Below are 21,242 nucleotides of genomic sequence, written 5' to 3' on the forward strand. Positions count from 1 at the left end.
TAAAGTAAAACGGTTTGTATTAAACCGTTTTGTATCTGTAGAGCAAGCTGATATAAAACACAATTTGTTTCTCAGAAATGAATGCCTCAATCATTGAGACTTATTGTTCATAAAATCAGAGTAAGTATTTTTTTTATCAATTGAATGCATTTCAACAACATGTTGTTTATATTATAATTAAAACTTTTAAGTTAAAAAAAATAGCTACATTCATATTCAGCTCCCATCTTCTCTATATAGGACTCTCCTGCTCTACTTTAACTTTTGATTATTGGTGTGTTTTGGCTACCATGAAGTTTCAGAAGCTTAATAAAAACGTTTTGATCCTGTGGGTCCAGATGAGTTGTCTTTAAATCAAAATGTTGACAGAATAAAAATATCATGGCTGACTTGAAGATTTCTATGTTTCTATCAAATCAAATGCTGCTTGGGCTGTGTGTGTGTGCGCGCGTACGTAGACGTGAATGGGAGATGAGCTTGATATCAGAAGTATTTACTCCAAAGCATTAAGTAAATACTTTGAAGTAAAAGAACAAGTTTAGTCATACGGAAATTAGAAGATGCTTTTACTGAATGCTTCTACTTGGAAGTTCTTGCTTTTACTTTTTGCTAGTACTTGTCAGTAATTACTACTGTTTCTTTATATAACCCCATTATGCAAACTTTTCACAAAAGCATTTGACCTAAATGACCACACCACATCCATCCATAAGATAATCCAACCTGGTTTTAACCAAGCTATTATAACCATAATTGGCAGTTTTCTCACCATCCGGACTAAAAATCTTAGTTATAGTGGGTGATAGCTTCATAGGTTCATGCATGTGCATGCTACACAACGGTATGTCTGGATCGAAATTCACCTCAGCCAGCTGCACACTGTTACAAATTGTGGGCGCTCCAAAATTGTTCTGAGAGAATCCTCAAGAAAATGTCAATCATAAGTCGTTTCAGAGATTTTTGGCAGATTTACAGGTCATCCGACATAAAATGGTTATTTAAACGAATATGTCATGTTTTTTTTTCCAGGTGCATGCCTTGATAACAGGACCATTTGACACACCATATGAGGGGGGTTTCTTCCATTTTGTGATCCGATTCCCACCAGATTATCCAATCAGACCACCACGGGTAAAGCTGGTCACTAATGGAGAAGGAAAAGTGCGCTTCAACCCTAATCTTTATCGAAATGGCAAAGTCTGTTTAAGTATTCTTGGGTAAGTGAATAAATGTTATCCCATTGCATTTTATTTGACTTATAGAAGAAAATAAAACACATTGAAAGTACTTTAACTCTTAAGGGTTATATAAAACTCTCTTAGGATAGATCCATCAATATGTATTTTCATTTTTTAGAAACCTTAAAGAATTTTTATTCAAAAAATGTGGTTCTTCAGATCTGCTCAGTGTGATGTTAAAGAGTAAAGACAAATGATTAATTGGACTTGCTAAAATGAAGTGCATTAAGAGTATTGTGGTTATTACTCCTGATTACAAATAAATACCATGGAACCTGGTAAGAACAGTTGATGATAGCCCTCAAATCTGCAGGAATTAAATAAAAGTTTTGTGTGTGATTAACTCAAAGGTCACGCATAGCGCAAGAGTTCTGCTCTTTTACAGTAGTTGTAGAAATTAGATCACACCTGGAAGGTTTCCAGATTGAGTTGAGTCACACTCTGGTAATGATGATGGCAGGGCTCTAGCCAAGGTTTGGTCGAATTTACAGTGGACAAAAAAACACAACTTCATGAAAGAAGTAAAAAGAAAAATGGAACAGTTGCAATGTTTGTTTTCTCTATTTGGTTAAACTTTGTTTTTGTGTAAAAAAAACACTGTAAATTTTAAGTTTTAATGCGGCCTTTAGTGAGCATCCAATTTTTTTTGAAATTCCTGATGATAAGTGGTTAAAACAACAAACTGAAGCAGCAACAAGAAAAACAGGACTTCTCTGAGAGCTAATATTTTGAAATGAGAGTAAGCCGAGTATTCTAGCTGAGCAGTTAAGAGGACTGAACTCAAGCTCTGGTGTTTCTGTTTAGCAGAGAGTGGGTTCGAGTCTCAGTCATGACACTTGTGTCCTGGAGCAAGACACTTAACCATAAGCTTCTCTCCACCCAAGGTTAAATATGTTCCTGTGAGGGCAGAGTTGGTTCTTGTGATTGGTTAGCATAGTGCGCTACATATTGGCGACACAGGCTGTATACTCCCAGGGAGCTGAGAAAGTTAAAGGAACGATTAAATTATTAAGGCCCAGTGACCAGGGGTAATAATGTTGAAGCGCCATGAGCGTCACTGCGTGACTTACCTGAGCGCTATGTAAGGATCCACTATAATAATTAGGGGTTTCGGCCTTACAGCCGAAACGCCTATTGTAATCGAAGAGATTTTAAAAATTTGTATTATTATTATTCTTATTAGCTGTTCCGACGTAGTGGTCGGAACAGCTATTGAAATCGTCAAGATTTTTATTTGTTATTACTAGCTGTTCCGACGTAGTGGTCGGAACAGCTATTGAAATCGTCAAGATTTTTATTTGTTATTATTATTATTATTATTATTATTATTATTATTATTATTATTATTATTATTATTATTAGCTGTTCCGACGTAGTGGTCGGAACAGCTATTGAAATCGTCAAGATTTTTATTTGTTATTAGCTGTTCCGAACTTTAGTCGGAACAGCTATTGAAATCGTCAAGATTTTTATTTGTTATTATTATTATTATTATTTGTTTCCGTCAAAAGCCCATAGGTTTAACCAGGGCATTTTGTTATAGCCAAAAATCATACTTGGCTTAGTATAAAAGAGTCAGACCCTATATCATATTAAAGCTTAGGTCTTGAAGTTTCAGTTAAATGTAATTTGCATAAATTAAATAATTAATTAACTAAGTTATAACGACATGAATATTTAATTAGCCAATCTTTAGACTGCCATATCTCACAAACTATTCGTCCGATCGCAATTTCTTTTTCAATTTTGTACTTTTTGGGTACTGTATAACTATTCCATGGCCTTAGAATCCGGACGACGTCACCATGACGTCATGTATTGCACGTTTTGTGTCTGTGCACAAACACAATGGCTCTTCAAATGTCAACATTTAAATGGTCAAAAACTAATTAACTTCAGAAACATTTATCTGTTTGTGTTCTAAATTTGATATTTTGTGTCAAAAAATATACTGATTCTAAAAATAATGGTTTCCGTCGATTAAAACCAATCAAGGGACGTCTGTCATTAACGAATAAATTAAAATCTTGCCGTCATGGGTACAACGTAGTACTGCTGGATGTAGTCACTAAACTGGGTGCAGCCGCTTTCATGTGGCTGTACACTTTCTCTATGGGTGGGTGCAATACAGTGTGGACCTGTTTGCATTGAGGACTTACTTGAGGGGAGTCTACGACGCTGTCCTGATGTTAGACCATTGTATTCTTTTTTTTCTAACCGTGTTCTGGACATACTCCATTGGATTTGTACACAACCAATAGGCATACATTGGAATCCTACGATGGTTCAGGGTATTCGTTAAAACGAATGTACGTTCTAATAGGTTTTTTCGTAAAAGGCATTGGATTGGGGTAAGTTACACACCATCGTGTACCTTATGAAATTTGTTAGTACAAAAAACACAATTTTAAAACTGTGACGTCATCACGTGATAATTTATGATAATTAGAAGCTTTAATGAGTTTTTCTTTGCAGCACTATATCTGAAGAAGTGAACGGCCGAATTCAAAGTTTTTTTCAGTAATAGACTCCTTAGTCATGATAGACTTGCATTAGGTAACCGTGACCCCGATTTAACCTCTTATTCCGGGTCAACCGGAAGTGGGACTATATCTCAAGAGTTACACAACCGATTTAATTATTTTCTTCAGTTATAGACTCCTTAGGCATTAAATTTTGTTGGGGAAAATTCGTGACCCCATTTTGACCTCTTCTTCCGAGTCAACCGGAAGTGGGACCATATCTCAAGAACTACACAACCGATTTTCAAACTTCTTTCAGTTTTAGACTACTTAGACATTAAATATTAACTTTGAAAACTGTGACCTTGTGTTGACCTTTATTTCCGGGTCAACCGGAAGTGGGATCATTTCTCAAGAACTACATAAAAAAGATTTTCAATTTTGTTTTGGTTATTAACTCCTTTGACATTGGAAATTCGCATTGGCTGGCCGTGACCCCATGTTGACCTTTACTTCCGGGTCAACCGGAAGTGGGACCATATCTTAAGAACTACACAACCGTTTTAGACTCCTTAGGCATCAAAAATAAAATTAGAACAACCGTGCCCCAAATTTAACCTGTACACAACCGATTTTCAAACTTTTTTTTACAGTTACAGACTCCTTGGTCATTTTAGCACTTAATCCAAGCAAAATAACACGGAACAGCTGTGTGTTTGTTCACAAACACCTAATGTCTAGTTGTAATTTGTTTCCGTCAAAAGCCCATAGGCTTAACCAGGGCATTTTGTTAAAGCCAAAAATCATACTTGGCTTAGTATAAAAGAGTCAGATCCTATATCATATTAAAGCTTAGGTCTTGAAGTTTCAGTTAAATGTAATTTGCATAAATTAAATAATTAATTAACTAAGTTATAACGACATGAATATTTAATTAGCCAATCTTTAGATTGCCATATCTCACAAACTATTCGTCCGATCGCAATTTCTTTTTCAATTTTGTACTTTTTGGGTACTGTATAACTATTCCATGGCCTTAGAATCCGGACGACGTCACCATGACGTCATGTATTGCACGTTTTGTGTCTGTGCACAAACACAATGGCTCTTCAAATGTCAACATTTAAATGGTCAAAAACTAATTAACTTCAGAAACATTTATCTGTTTGTGTTCTAAATTTGATATTTTGTGTCAAAAAATATACTGATTCTAAAAATAATGGTTTCCGTCCATTAAAACCAATCAAGGGACGTCTATCATTAACGAATAAATTAAAATCTTGCCGTCATGGGTACAACGTAGTACTTCTGGATGTAGTCACTAAACTGGGTGCAGTCGCTTTTATGTGGCTGGACACTTTCTCTATGGGTGGGTGCAATACAGTGTGGACCTGTTTGCATTGAGGACTTACTTGAGGAGAGTCTACGACGCTGTCCTGATGTTAGCCCATTGTATTCTTTTTTTTCTAACCGTGTTCTGGACATACTCCACTGGATTTGTACACAACCAATAGGCATACATTGGAATCCTACGATGGTTCAGGGTATTCGTTAAAACGAATGTACGTTCTAATAGGTTTTTTTGTAAAAGGCATTGGATTGGGGTAAGTTACACACCATCGTGTACCTTATGAAATTTGTTAGTACGAAAAACACAATTTTAAAACTGTGACGTCATCACGTGATAATTTATGATAATTAGAAGCTTTAATGAGTTTTTCTTTGCAGCACTATATCTCAAGAAGTGAACAGCCGAATTCAAAGTTTTTTTCAGTAATATACTCCTTAGGCATGATAGATTTGCATTGGGTAATCGTGACCCCGATTTGACCTCTACTTCCGGGTCAACCGGAAGTGGGACCATATCTCAAGAGTTACACAACCGATTTAATTTTTTTCTTCAGTTATAGACTCCTATAGGCATTAAATTTTGTTGGGGAAAATTCGTGACCCCATTTTGACCTCTTCTTCCGGGTCAACCGGAAGTGGGACCATATCTCAAGAACTACACAACCTATTTTCAAACTTTTTTCAGTTGTAGACTACTTAGACATTAAATATTAACTTTGAAAACTGTGACCTTGTGTTGACCTTTATTTCCGGGTCAACCGGAAGTGGGATCATTTCTCAAGAACTATACAACCGATTTTCAAACTTTTTCAGTTATAGACTCCTTAGGCATTAAATATCAACTTTGAAAACCATGACCCCCATGTTGACCTTTTCTTCCGGGTCAACCATAAGTGGGACCATATTTTAAGAACTACACAACCAATTTTCAATCTTTTTCAGTTTTAGACTCTTTAGGCATTCAAAATCGAACTTGATTTACCGTGACCCAGTACAGGTGTATTGACCTTTACTTCCGGGAAGTTGGATCATATCTCAAGAACTACACAACCGATTTTTTAACATTAATTAAATTTATTTCAAATAATGACCACAATGCCATGTTGACCTTAAATTCTAATTTTAAAGCTTATTTCGATTCAGTATGAGATAAAAGACAAGGTAATCACATTTCATAAAGCTGTTATGTATGGGTTTTGTTAAAGCATAGAATACTTTTCTTAACAAAACATTCTGGAACAGCTTTGTGATTGTTCACAATCTCTAGTTATTATTATTATTTGTATCCGTCAAAAGCCCATAGGTTTAACCAGGGCATTTTGTTAAAGCCAAAAATCATACTTGGCTTAGTATAAAAGAGTCAGACCCTATATCATATTAAAGCTTAGGTCTTGAAGTTGCAGTTAAATGTAGTTTGCATAAATTAAATAATTAATTAACTAAGTTATAACGACATGAATATTTAATTAGCCAATCTTTAGACTGCCATATCTCACAAACTATACGTCCGATCGCAATTTTTTTTTTTTTTAACTTTGTGGGTACTGTATAACTATTCCATGGCCTTAAAATCCGGACGACGTCACCATGACGTCATGTATTGCACGTTTTGTGTCTGTGCACAAACACAATGGCTCTTCAAATGTCAACATTTAAATGGTCAAAAACTAAATAACTTCAGAACATTTATCTGTTTGTTTCCTAAATTTGATATTTTGTGTTGAAAAATATACTGATTCTAAAAATAATGGTTTCCGTCCATTAAAACCAATCAAGGGACGTCTATCATTAACGAATAAATTAAAATCTTGGCGTCATGGGTACAACGTAGTACTTCTGGATATAGTCACTAAACTGGGTGCAGTCGCTTTCATGTGGCTGTACACTTTCTCTATGGGTGTTTGCAATACAGTGTGGACCTGTTTGGATTGAGGACTTACTTGAGGGGAGTCTACGACGCTGTCCTGATGTTGGCATCATTGTATTTTTTTTTCTAACCGTGTTCTGGACATACTCCATAGGATTTGTACACAACCAATAGGCATACATTGGAATCCTACGATGGTTCAGGGTTTTCGTTAAAACGAATGTACGTTCTAATAGTTTTTTTTGTAAAAGGCATTGGATTGGGGTAAGTTACACACCATCGTGTACCTTATGAAATTTGTTAGTACGAAAAACACAATTTTAAAACTGTGACGTCATCACGTGATAATTTATGATAATTAGAAGCTTTAATGAGTTTTTCTTTGCAGCACTACATGTATATCTCAAGAAGTGAACGGCCCAATTCAAAGTTTTTTTTCAGTATTAGACTCCTTAGGCATGATAGATTTGCATTGGGTAACCGTGACCCCGATTTGACCTCTTATTCCGGGTCAACCCGAAGTGGGACCATATCTCAAGAGTTACACAACCGATTTAATTTTTTTCTTCAGTTATAGACTCCTTAGGCATTAAATTTTGTTGGGGAAAATTCGTGACCCCATTTTGACCTCTTCTTCCGGGTCAACCGGAAGCGGGACCATATCTCAAGGACTACACAACCGATTTTCAAACTTTTTTCAGTTGTAGACTACTTAGACATTAAATATTAACTTTGAAAACTGTGACCTTGTGTTGACCTTTATTTCCGGGTAAACCGGAAGTGGGATCATTTCTCAAGAACTATACAACCGATCTTCAAACTTTTTCAGTTATAGACTCCTTAGGCATTAAATATTAACTTTGAAAACCATGACCCCCATGTTGACTTTTTCTTCCAGGTCAACCGGAAGTGGGACCATATCTTAAGAACAACACAACCGATTTACAATTTTGTTTTGTTATTAAATCCTTTGACATTGGACATTCGCATTGGCTGGCCATGACCCCATGTTGACCATCACTTCCGGGTCAACCGGAAGTGGGACCATATTTAATGAACTACACAATCGTTTTAGACTCCTTAGGCATCAAAAATAAAATTAGAACAACAGTGCTCCAAATTTAACCTCTACACAACCGATTTTCAATTTTTTTTTTCAGTTATAGACTCCTTGGTCATTTTAGCACTTAATCCAAGCAAAATAACACGGAACAACTTTGTGTTTGTTCACAAACACCTAATGTCTAGTTCTTGTTATTTTTCTTTACGGCCCTATTCCCGCAAGGTTTGTACACAAATTTTGTTATGAAATAATCTTGTACTAAAACAATGTCCCATCGTTACACATTACACTCCAAATTGTAGCTTATAACTTAACTTAGTTATTCCAATACTTGACGTCACCATTGCGTCATTCTTACCTGTTTTATAGATGTTTTAAAATTTGTTGCGAGCGGACGACTCGTCATTTTCGGTGCCGAGTTGCCATACTATTCCTTAAGTACATGTTAAATAGCCTGTGACGCGGCACGGAATTCACGTAAATTCCGAACAAATCGACAGATTAATGAAAACCCAAACACGGAAATCAGTCTATAGCTGCACCATTTACCAATAAATAGTGTTTGTTTCATGTTTTCCCCCCTTGACGATATTTAAGTTTTTCTGGTCGGCTCTCGGTTACAAGTCGAGTTATCTATTCCCACATCCCGTGTCGATTTTCGGCCTGAGGAAAATATTTAAACACAAGAGGGCGCTATAAATGTTTACCATGAACATTTTCACCGTTTTTTCATCGCACAATCTATTTTATTTTGAAAATGTGATCCAATTTGGACCTTTACTTCTGGTTCAAACAGGAAGCTCGAAAAAACAATAACCAACAATATAAAATTATCTCCTGATCCACATGTCATCAAGTCATATTCTTCGTGCCACAAGGCTTATAACACATTTGGCATTTTATTCAAAAGTATAAACACATTGTGACATTTCCTTCCAGTTCAAACAGGAAGTTGAATTTTATAAAAACAAATTTAAACAAAAACTCTCCATGATAGAGGCATCGTCACCTTGTATCATGTATAGCGCCTACCTGTTTGTGACCCCTCAATTTGTATTCAATGGCTTCCCAACTGTCTAATCGCACATCTTAAAAATCTAGCATTAGGTAGTCTATCAGTGTGTTTATATTATTAATAAAGCAGTTACAACGAGTAAGCACTAAAATGTTAAACACGTCATTTTTCGGTGCCGACTTTGCCATACTATTCCTTAAGTACACGCTAAAAAGCCCTGACCCTGAACAAATCGACCGGAAATGGTCATAACTGCTGTGAAAAATATAATAAATTTCAAATTCAGTTGAAAAAATTGAAAATGTTATGAACGAAACAGCTATGCATTATGTGCACAAATAAAATTATTTTTTTATTTTTTATTTGTCTGTTTCAGTACTCGCAATTTTTTGCATAGTTCCTAAAGAGCAATTGCAATGAAACTTTTAGGGATGGAAGGTAATGATGCAATGATGATCCTAAAGCAAGAGTGTCATTATGACGTCATCACCGGTCACGTGACGTCATCTTAAAGGTGTTTTATGTTAAATGTGTGAAAAATCTATATCAAATCAGCCAAAAGTGACCGTGGTTTCTGTTTGCGGAATTGGGTAGGGATAAATTAGGTCTTCATTTTATTTCCTGTGCGTGACCTCACATGACCACTACTTCCGGTCGTAACCGGAAGTGCCCTCTAATTCAAAAGGGGCAAAAGTTATGAAGTTGCTTTCCAAGGAAGTAAGTGTCTAGCAATGGTGGGCAGTTAACAAAAAAATATTGATGACGTCACAAATTGCAACAGCGCCCTCTAGCGGCAAGTTGAAAACTCTTAAAAATGGACTCTAGTTAGATGGTGAAGTCTTGTGTAATCACTTCAAATTTTACACACACGTTTACTGTCAGGCAGGCATCATATCTGTGAAGTTTCAGACCACAGGCGTCGTGGGGAGTCACATGACGCGGCCTCAAAGGTGCACTATTTGAACTAATATAACTCCCGAAGTAAAAATGCGATCATGTTGAAACTTAGTAGGTTATTAGATATTGGTAAGTTTTTGTGAATTTCATGACGTCATCACGTGATTTTTTATGATTTAAAAAAAAATTGCACCTTTAAGTCACCAATTGCTAACTGAACATGGTTTAATCTGATTTATTATTTTTTTTTATGCCAGATTGAGCAAATTGCTTTGAAAACACAACAAATTTCAAATTCAGTTGAGAAATTTGAAAAATGTATTGATGAAACAGCTATGCATTTGTGCACAAATGCAATTATGATGTTTTTCACACACTCCATGCCAATGCTGAACTACCCAAATCTATATCGTCCATTCTTCTCACTGACTTTTCTAAGGCTTTTGATCACATCAACCACACAATTGCAGTTACCAAGCTCCTCAAAATGGGAGTTCCACCACATTTAGCCACATGGATCCGTGATTTCATCTCTAATCGTGAACAGTGCGTGAGATACCTCGATTGCTTTTCTGTCACATGCAGGTGTCCCACAAGGCACTTAGCTTGGTGCCATAATCTTCCTGGCAATTATCAACGACGCCGGTTTCAAACAGAACAATACAAGTTTCAAATATGTTGATGACATGACTGTCATTGAAACCCGTGATGCCAGTGTTGGATCCAACCTCCCATCTGCAACAACTGATCTGGATGTTTGGTCGTCGGACAACAAAATGCAACGTAACGTGAAAAAGTGTTTCACCATGGACATTTGTTTCTCGCGGAACCCACCAGATCCCCTCTCATTGAATCTAAATGACAAAACTATTACACAATGTGTTATTAAGCTTTTAGGTGTTTTTAATCAAGCCAACTTATAGGGCCAATGATTTTCCGTTTCAGAAAAGTGCAAATTCCGTTTGGCAAAAACATGAATTCCGTTTCAGGCACATGTTTTTCCGTTTCATGTTTTTTTATAAAAATTAGATTAAAGGTTGTTGAATACCCAGGGAGACACTTATAAACACCAATTTTAGATAAGTTGCACTGCTGACTTCCTAAAAAGTTCATTTGAACTGACAATTTTCATAAAAATACTTTAAAAAAAATAAAAACATTGTGGATTATTTTGTATAACTGCTGATCGATGCAACAAAAACAATGTAGCAGCCTTAAAACGGCGGGTTGCACTGTGACTGCAGTATCAATGCACAAGACGTGATATACATTGTAAATATTTGTCTCTCCTTAATCAATTATTTCTTAAATAATGTGTAATAGTGTGATTTTTTCTTATGTTAATCTCTGTATATTTTTTTGTAATTCGACCTCCGGTCGCCATGGGAATTTGTTTTTAAAGTAATAAACCAATAATGAATGAATGTCTAGTTGTTAATGTTATTATGCAAATTATAAGAGTCTTCTGTTTTTCTTAATAAATACTTGTGATATATTTTTCAGTACATGGACAGGTCCAGCGTGGAGTCCAGCTCAATGTCTTTCAAGTGTTCTGATCTCCATTCAGTCTCTCATGAATGAGAAACCATACCACAATGAACCAGGTTTTGAACAGGTTTGTATATAGTGCTATTATTAACCAGTGCTGTGTTAAATATGCAAATTTTTCTATGGATGTGTGGTGGGGGTTTGACTTTTGTGTTTTTGTGTCACATTGGATAACGGGAACAATGGTCACTTTCCTTTAGTGAGTATGCTTAGAGCATACACTCACCGTGCACTGTTTACTTTCTATTAGTGAGCATGCACAGAGAGCATACACTCACCATGCATTTTTTACTCTCCATTACTGAGCACGCACAGAGCATACATGTACACTCACTTTGCACTGTTTATTTTCCATTAGTGAGCATGCAAGGGGAGCATACACTCACCATGCATTGCTTACTTTCCATTAGTGAGCATGCACAGAGCATACACTCACCGTGCATTGTTTACTCTCCATTACTGAGCACGCACAGAGCAAACACTCACTGTGCACTGTTTACTTTCCATTAGTGAGCATGCAAGGGGAGCATACACTCACCATGCATTGCTTACTTTCCATTAGTGAGTATGCACAGAGCAAACACTCACTGTACAATGTTTACTTTCCATTAGTGAGCTTGCACAGAGCATACACTCACCGTACACTGTTTACTTTCCATTAGTGAGCATGCACAGAGAGCATACACTCATCGTGCACTGTTTACTTTCCATTAGTGAGCTTGCACAGAGCATACACTCACCATGCACCGTTTACTTTCATTGGTGAGGAGTGCAGATAATGCAATGCAATGGAGAGCATTGTGGGCAGTAGAAGATGTCTTGTAGAGAGCTGTGTACTGAATCAATGCAGTACTGTGAAGAGTTGTGTAATGAATGGAGCATGGTGTATTCGTATAATGAACATGCTACAATTGACTTTCTGCTGAAGTTCAGGCAATACCCTTTCAGTTTTCTTTTAACATTCTGTAAAATTTTATGTTTAGGAACGGCAGCCTGGTGACTGTGAGCGTTATAATGACTGTATTCGCCATGAAACCATAAGGGTTGCTGTTTGTGATGTGTTAGATAACGTCAACCCAATCATGCCTTCACCTCTGAGGTAAGTCAATTGCATTAAGGTTTTTTGGTATTCTTACCTCCTTCCCTTTTACGATCCAAGAAAAAATCGCAAGCCTTCATTGACCAGGCGGAAAATCTTCTTAAATTGAACTGAAATGTGGTTTTATAACTGGTGCTTTAAAACATTTTTCTTTAATAATATGTAAACGAGTGAAGATCGTGAAAATGCATAAATGTACAATGTTAAGTTAAGTTCATCAACAAACCAGAACTAAACAATGCGTTTGTGTTTTTCCCTATTGGAAAAAACAGGACATTGAACAATAGACTCACCACAAGACAACACAAATACTGGATAAAATTACATGATGAAATTGTACATGATTATAAAATAACTTGTGGTTTTTACTGTTATTACTACATATTGTACATGTAGATTATGCACTTTACTACATGTGTTTTATTATTTTGTGCAAAAAATGTTACCTCAGTTTGACCATTTTCAAAGCCGGAAGTTCAAGTGAAACAATATTGTTAGTGGTCTGTAACGGTTGTGAGTGGGACAGAACTATTGATACTTTTTCATTATATGAAATCATCAGTAGTTGGATGCACCTGTTCAGAACAGTAGGAAAGTATTTATTTTGGACTGAGCTTAATCAACACAGCATACTGCATCTTTGTGTCGTGTTTATCAAAGACTAAACCTCAAATTGGAAATTAAGATAGAACACAAAAATGCACCACATGATTTTAAATCTAACAAAATACGTAAATCATAATATTAAGACCATTAATTTGCTATGTGCAGTTGACCCATTATTTGGCACAGGAGTGGGTCATAAGCAATGGAAAATGTTTTTTATTAACGCAATTTTGTCATATGACAATGGCAACATTAAAGGAGTGTTACAGAATGTGTAAGAAACAGAAATCATGAAATCACAGATTTACATAAAACTTACACGGTCTTATGATGAAGATACATGTATTAGAAAACATGCCTTGAAATATTTCTGTCTGAAATTTCATATTTGATGAGAAATGAATAATCGCGTTTGGAGTTTATCGCTCAGTGAGTGTTGTATTCATTTTTGTTTTGGCATCGATGCAATGCAAAATTTGTAATCGGTTTTTCACTATTCTCTCGTGAACCAGATGGCTGATCGATCTCAAACTTCTACAGGTTTGTCAAGTCATGTATATGATGGATTACATAAAGTGCTTAGACTACAAGCAACTGTCTTGCTAGCAAAACCAATTCTTTAAAACATGCAATGTATTTCTAAATACAGAGAGGTGATTAAGAAATCATTTCCAGAGTTTTATGAATACTACTTGAGTGCAGTGACTGAAAGATTACACCTGACTGGACAAACTATGCAGGTAAAATGAGTTTATTTCACATGGCATACCCTTACAGAAAAAAGACCTACCGTATTTTCCTGCGGAGCATACCCTTTAAAAAAAAAGACCTACCGTATTTTCCTGCGGACTTGGCGGACAAGACTTGGCGGACAAGACTTGGCGGACAAGACGCAGGACCCTAAAATGACCCAAAAAAATGCAAACGGCAACAGACAAAGGCGCACTGCCGCATAAGGCGGAAGTCTAGCCGCACACAGAAGTACACCAGGTGCCACCCAGGGTCGGTACATTGACACAAAGACGTAATTTCGTGCCTTTTGGAACATACGTAAACTGATACTGACCTTCATCCAATCAACCAACGCTGTCTTTTGTTAATAAAATAAAGTATGGCCCAATCAGCGGGCAGAAACCATGGTCCACACACTATCTGAAGTTAATTTTCCTTGCAACACGAACCCAGGCCCTCCCTGGACGCAGCGTGTGTGTAGTAATGTATACCCTGGCTGGGAGGTCGCTGCATGCACATTAATATGCACATGTACTTGTGCAAGTTCATTAAGCTAGCAATCTGTTAATTGCTCTGCTCAATCTTGAGATTGTACAACAGATGTTGGGGGCACCGTATTGAGCGATGTTTGCCGACGGGTTGCGCTACGCCCTCACATTTGCGCCGCCTGGAAATGCGCTAAATTCCCACGTGACTGCAGATCCCAAGCATGCCCAGACATGTCGAGTCTTGTCTCAATGCGTTTATTGCTGGTTCGCGTAATTTTTACCAATAGAGGGCGTTTAATCTTGCACTATTACATTGTTTCAAAACGCCCTCTAGCGTTCAATGCTTCTTGTATTTATTGTCGCACGCAAAGTAACAACGACTACAAGCATGATATCAGCTTTTGTGTTGCGTGAAATTTACAGACCTCGGATCGGTTGCGCTTTGGGGCTTTTTTTCTGTGTCATTTAAAGAGATCTTTTAGTTGAACTTGGACATCGTTGAATCAACAGGAAATTTACATGCAAGGGCAAACATATTTTTAATAATCGTTCCTACCCGAAGTTTTGAAGCAATATAATATATCAACAAAATAAAATGTGTTTTCGTCCCTACCGACCCTCTAATTTTTTGGCCAGTCAGTGTAATAGGAAACACACATATTATTTTGTTTGGCCTTACCAAAAATCCTATCCTATTGTAATAAGATAATGCTATATGTTCCCATAATACACTTTAAAGCAAACGTCTATAAAAGAGGCAAATAAATTATTGAGGTGAATGCCGTTTGTACAAAGGCATTGACTGTCAATCTGCTTTCAAAATTTACGGAACAAATATAAGCCCAGAAATATAAATTATTATTTCAACAAGACCCCTTTTACTGTAATTACAAATCCTATCCTTCTATGATTATAATAAGATAGTGCTACGTTCCAATAATATTTTTAAGGCAAACGTCCAAAAAGAGGCAATAAATAAATTTTATACGATTTGAACATTTATTATAACAAAAATAAACTGCGCCAATAAAGTATCTAAACACTTACAAACGGTCTGATTTATCGGAACCTGAAAATAGTATACAAAAAAATCATTCTTCATATCTATTCACCGTTAATTTCTGCACATTTTGACATCTCTTGCGTTGCGCTACGATGTTGTTTGGTGGATTTATGGGCACTTGAGTGGCTTAAAGTCGAATTTCAAAAGTTGCAAAAGCCCCTATTCACCCAATTCCAGAAGGGAACTCACATAAGCATCACACACAGACAAAATAAAAAAACAAAAGACACAATTCGTTACGTTTACTTGACCATGTAATTTATTGCTGTATCTTTAACTCTAAAACTGCTGATATCCTGTCCTCAATATTTGCCCACATTTCCCTGAGCTTGGTAGCGATTCCACCATGTACTGACCGTCGCTGGTGACGTTGTAACCTGATGAGCTGCAGCTCGCATCGACATAACGGCTTCTATCAAACCAACGATCCATCCTCTTTCATGTTTGGTCTGTTAAGCCATCTTTCATGTTATCTTGAAACACCTTTCCCTGTCTTACCTTATCGGGGAATCTGGCTCTAAACCCATATTGATGTATGCCTCCCATTTTTGACCCATTTGCTTTGTTACTGACAACTATTGCTAGTGTTCATCACAACCGATTTATCCAACACGCGACAACAAAATCATTTATAAAAAGCGGGCAAAGAAACGCTGATCTTACTCGTCACAATACAACGTATTAGCTCGAATAGGGGCTTTTGCAACTTTTGAAATTTGACCTTAAGCCACCCAAGTGCGCATTAATCTGCCAAACAACAACGTAGCGCAACACAAGAGGTGTCAAAATGTGCAAAAGTTTACGGTGAATCAAAATGAACTAGACATGTAGTGTTTGTGAACATGTAGTGTTTGTTCTTTTGCTTTGATTAGGTACTAAAATGATCAAGGAGTTTTTAACCAAAAAAAAGTTTGAAAAATGTTGTATAGTGTCTTGAAATAAGGTCCCACTTCCAGTTGACCCGGATGTAGAGGTCAACTTGAGGTCACAATTTTTCAAAATTAATCTCCAACCCCTAACGAGTCTATAACTACAAACAGTTTAAAAATCGGCCGGGTAGTTCATGAGATATGATGCTGCAAAGATTTTCTAATTAAATATGCAAATGAGGGTCATGTGGTTAATTTAATAAAGAATTATAATATTTTTTTCAATTTACCCCTTGCACGCGCGTCCACGCGGCGACTGATGCCAAGCTACCCATTATTTCTAGCAGGGTTGCCGTGCGAAGCGCTGCATCCCGCTAGTCTTTATTATATATTGTATGTTGTCAATAGAGGGCGGTATATAAGAAGAGTGGTCTACTCTATTATACAACATCTCCTTTTTACTAGTCAAACGTTCAGTTGAAATGTTTTTCACAAAAAGTTCAATTAAAAAGTAGCCTTGCTCAAGGCAGTCGCATTATTCGCTTCGAAAAGACGCCGCTGTAAACCCACCCGTATACCCTGTGCGTGGTGCGTGCGATTACACCGCATGACCCACCCGTATACACACTGTCACATTGTACGACTACTGTGCACACAAGTCATCCGCACTCTTACCACTAACCGCATGCGGAGGCCGTTAGGCCGACAGCCTTATCGGGTCTGTAACTTTCGGGTTTAATGTGTTTCATGAAAAAATTTCCACTAGTGGAAAAAAATGGCGGGGCTCTCGGATATGCTAGTATGCAGCCCATGAATATGTATACCTTTCGTCAACCTATCAGACAACACAGGATGTGAGGCAAATGAATTATTCATTTTGACGTCCAATCACGCACTTCCCTTATCACGACCTTTGGGCCCTATATTTCATGCTCGCTGAGTGTCCGTGGTGGTGGTGTGTGATATGTCTCGTCTTTCGCGGGCATTATGGTAATGAGCTGACCGTGGGAACTCTTCGCTTATTATAGTAATGAGGTCAGTGGCTTCAACACAGACCCTACAAGGCTGTCGGCCTGATAGTCGACGCATGAGGATAGTGTACGGGGGCATCGTGTCGTGCGATGTTACGCACAGTGATTACGGGTGGGTTTTTATACAGCGGCGGTCTTTTTTCGGAGTGAATAATTCGACTGCCTTGAGCAAGGCTGATTAAAGAGTTGAATAAATGTAAACAACTAATATTTGACTCAGAATTGTTTGATTTGTTGGTTTCTTTAGTTCATGTCAGTATTTTTAGAATCCAAATTGTCATGTGACAAACTACTTAAGGATAAAATCCTTGCATTTGGTCGGTGGTTTGATGTTTGATCAAGAACGAATGGATTTCACTCTACTCTTTAACCACCAAACTCTGCGCTTACAATCACCATTTTCCGCTTACTGTGCAAGCGCGGAATACAAAGTGCGAGCTTGGAGGCACAAACAAAAGAAATCCCTGCTAAGCAGTCTACTTTGCTTGACGTAAGCGCAGAATTCACTCATTCTGCTAAGCACTGAATCTTTGCTTCCAGAGCAGAGCATGACATTGGGCCCATTCCCACAGGATTTTTCATTATGCAAGTTCCCATCATGATAGGCCTGGGTGACTAGTGAAATTTACTTCTTGACTAGTCGCACCTCAAACCCAACTATGACACTTGTCGAGTACAGATTCTCAAGATTTGTGCCACGAATAGTAGTAAGCAGGACAACTGTTTCACCAAACAGGTAATCGGGACTTTTTTTGTAGTCAACGTGTAGGCACAATTTTAACGGAGTGGGGAAAAACAGTAGTCGCAACTCTAATACTAATTTGTAGTCGCGACTTTAACACTAAAGCACACTAGTCGCCCTGGCCTACTTTTGCACAAGAAAAGCACGGTTATCCTGCGAAAGCAAACCAAATTTTTAAGTCACTGTTTTTGAAGTGAATGTTTTGCAGGAGTTGAGCACAATAGTCAACGCAGCAAATTTTTTGTTGCGAATTGTCACGCTCATCAAGAACACATTCCCTGTGTGCCTAGATGTTAAATACGCTAAGCGTAAGCACAATTCCCTGATAAGGTAAGCTCTGCGATTCTTTCCTTTTAAAGCCATTGGCCCAGGACCAGACCAAACTAAACACAAAAAGCAGCTAAACACAGCAAATACCATTCCTCATGTACAAACTACAAGTTGTTAATCCAGGTATTCTGCTCAATTTCTGCATTTTTATAAAGCAAAATATTTTGCCTCTTTATTTAAGCAGCTCTATTGAGCCTCTCAACCACCAGAGAAACATCGACCAGCATAATAAAATCTCTGATTTTGTATTCCTGTCAAAGAGTTTTTGTTTTTCATGGTCTAATTTCCGAAAGTAAAGCGAAATACTGGAATTAGTTTAGGCAACTGGTCCCTGGTGCGAACAAGGTTACTTCACCCGTTAACCGTTCCAAATCCCGGTGTCCCTAAAATCGTGGCAAGTCTTTTACCTCTCTGTGCGCGATGTAAACCGTCCCTGAATAAAAATTGTGTGGTTTTATTTGCAAAGCAAAGAGTCTCTTCTCCCTTGACCAAAACTTAGAAACACGTAAGGCTTCACTGGTTACTTGCACTTGCACTTGTAAATGCAAAAAGTTGGGTATTTTAGGCATTGCTACAAGGTACAAAAATATGTCATAATGTTGAGGCCAAATAAAAATATTTTCCAACCGAAAAAGTTTCATCAAACACTATTTCAATTCACAATTATTCATGATGATCAAATCATGTGACTGAATATTTTGCTGAGCATTCTGGAAAAAAAAAGCCATGTGCCTTATATCATTTTCGAATATTTTTGGAGATTTTTATTTTTTAACCCTCATATCAATATTATCTATACTATTAAAAGCGTAACCCGTGCCATCTTGGATTGAAATTAGAAGGTCCAGTGGCATGGCATCCTTGTGGAATCCAACACGGTTGTATCGTTACAGACGTCGGGTTGCAAGTCTACAAAACCCTGAACCGAACTCCCTCTTACGAGTTGTCTGATTGGCTGGAGTCACGAGCGATATCTCCTTACATGTGTGGTTGTCTGGTTTTGGTATGGGTCACCTGTGGGTCGAAGGGGGAAGCCGTAGGCTGTGCACAGAGTCACCTCTGTGGTTGTCTGGTTTTGATATGGGCCACCTGTTGGTCTAAGGGGGGAGTTGTAGGCTGCACACAGAGCCACCTCTTTAGGTTTGAAGTGGGTGGCAACCTCGGACTCCCATTAACATTCCAGAGTGACTCATTGATGTTTCGCAGAGGGGTAAATGGCATTGTGTATATACCATTTTGTACAGGGGGGTTTAATTTCGCGTGTTAAATAAAAAACATTAGGCTTTAATACATGCATCTGTTACATATGTGTTTACTACAATTAAGTCACTCATGTTGGCCTACCCAACTTTCCAGCATTTTTTAAACGCATCAAACAGCAACCCATTGTTGTGAAACTTTATTTGTTCCATTTCACTCTGCACCATTTGTGGTACAGTCCATAATGTCATCCCCCACACACAGAACGTATACACGCAAAAGTTGAAATATTTTCAAAAAGAAAGTAAATGCATTACTGGTTCTTTTCATATACATTGTATAGGTTTTGCCAGTTAAACCTACAAAAGAGTACATGAAATCACCGTTTAAGAATAGTATGCTTTCATAGTTACGAACTTTGTGAAACATCAACGGCTGTTTTGAAGCTGTAAACGAACATTCCAATCAAAGTTCTGAAGCAACAAAACTGTTAGAACGGAGCCTGGTCAGGACTCAGGATGTAGATTTTGCCAAATCCTTTTTGTATTAAGCAATCGGCCGTCGGGTTGACTCGAAAGATTCCTCATGTGCAGCTGAATTGGGTACTTTTTACGAATTTCTCCATACAAAATTAACCAAACTGGCCTACAAACCCTTAAAACAACAAGGCAAATGTTTTCTGAAAGTGAATTAAGTGAGAGGATGTAGGGGTAGCTGGCATACAAAACCCTCAAAACAACAATTGGCAAATGTTTTCTGAAAGTGAATTAAGTGAGAGGATGTAGGGGTAGCTGGCATACAAATCCATGTAGGAGTAGTTATTAAAGACCAATAAAATTACCGTTTCTATTATTTTAGTTTGTATAGGGTTCTACAGATAATTATGATAACATATTATAAAATTGGATGTTTTTTCAGGGGACTTCGTCAAGCGGGGCGCGCGCCCCGGTGGATGTTGACCAGAAAGTTTACATGAGAATTAATTGATATAAGAATAAACTAAAAATTATTGAGGCCGACGCTGTGTTACTCCCAAAAGCGGTGGTAAAAACAGTAGATTAGATGTTGCACAGCATGTTCCGAAAACTCGCTTTATTTGGTGCTCAGACAACTTTGTATGCGTCGTTGGACGTACGCTCAATAAATCACGATGAATGGGGCCTTAGATTCTAAAATCGTGTACACGTCATTGGAAACAAAGCAAAAATCATTCAACAGTTATAGCAACCAATCATTAAATATATTTATTTTCAATACAATTTGCAGAAATTGACTTTGTCGTTAAAGTCCATACCAAATGGCGCGTTTTGTTTTTATCTGCTGTATACCAGAACCTCTTCGAAGCTTCCTTTTCAGTCAGATAAACTCCGCGGCTATTAGTGGCTGTGATTATGAGTTTGTTTTCAAAGAGGGTTCCACTTTCATACAAGCCTTTTTAGTCGGATTTCTCCTGTGCTATTAGCAGCGGTGATTATTGTTGAGGGGGGAGACCAGACTTAGACCACTCAAATCCGTGTAACTGAATTATACCAAATGTGCTCAACACAATAAAATAAGTGTGTCATTGGAGCAGTGTACGTGCTATATTTTTAGTCGACTAAGCATTATTACCCTTACAGTCATCTTAGCTGGGAAATACTCA

The 21,242-nt window shown here is 37.5% G+C and overlaps 1 protein-coding gene across 1 annotated transcript in view; it reads left to right on the plus strand.

Annotated features, from left to right (window-relative positions):
* Positions 1-21,242, plus strand: part of LOC139937641 (ubiquitin-conjugating enzyme E2 Z-like) — a 68,637-nt gene that overhangs the window by 21,060 nt on the left and 26,335 nt on the right. Inside the window, exons 3-6 of the mRNA XM_071932881.1 lie at positions 1,030-1,217; positions 11,396-11,507; positions 12,424-12,539; positions 13,795-13,885. Coding sequence (XP_071788982.1) covers positions 1,030-1,217; positions 11,396-11,507; positions 12,424-12,539; positions 13,795-13,885 — 507 coding nt within the window. The remainder of the gene's footprint in view (positions 1-1,029; positions 1,218-11,395; positions 11,508-12,423; positions 12,540-13,794; positions 13,886-21,242) is intronic.

This window comes from Asterias amurensis, chromosome 5 (genome assembly GCF_032118995.1).
Source record: "Asterias amurensis chromosome 5, ASM3211899v1".
Taxonomy (NCBI): Eukaryota; Metazoa; Echinodermata; class Asteroidea; order Forcipulatida; family Asteriidae; genus Asterias; species Asterias amurensis.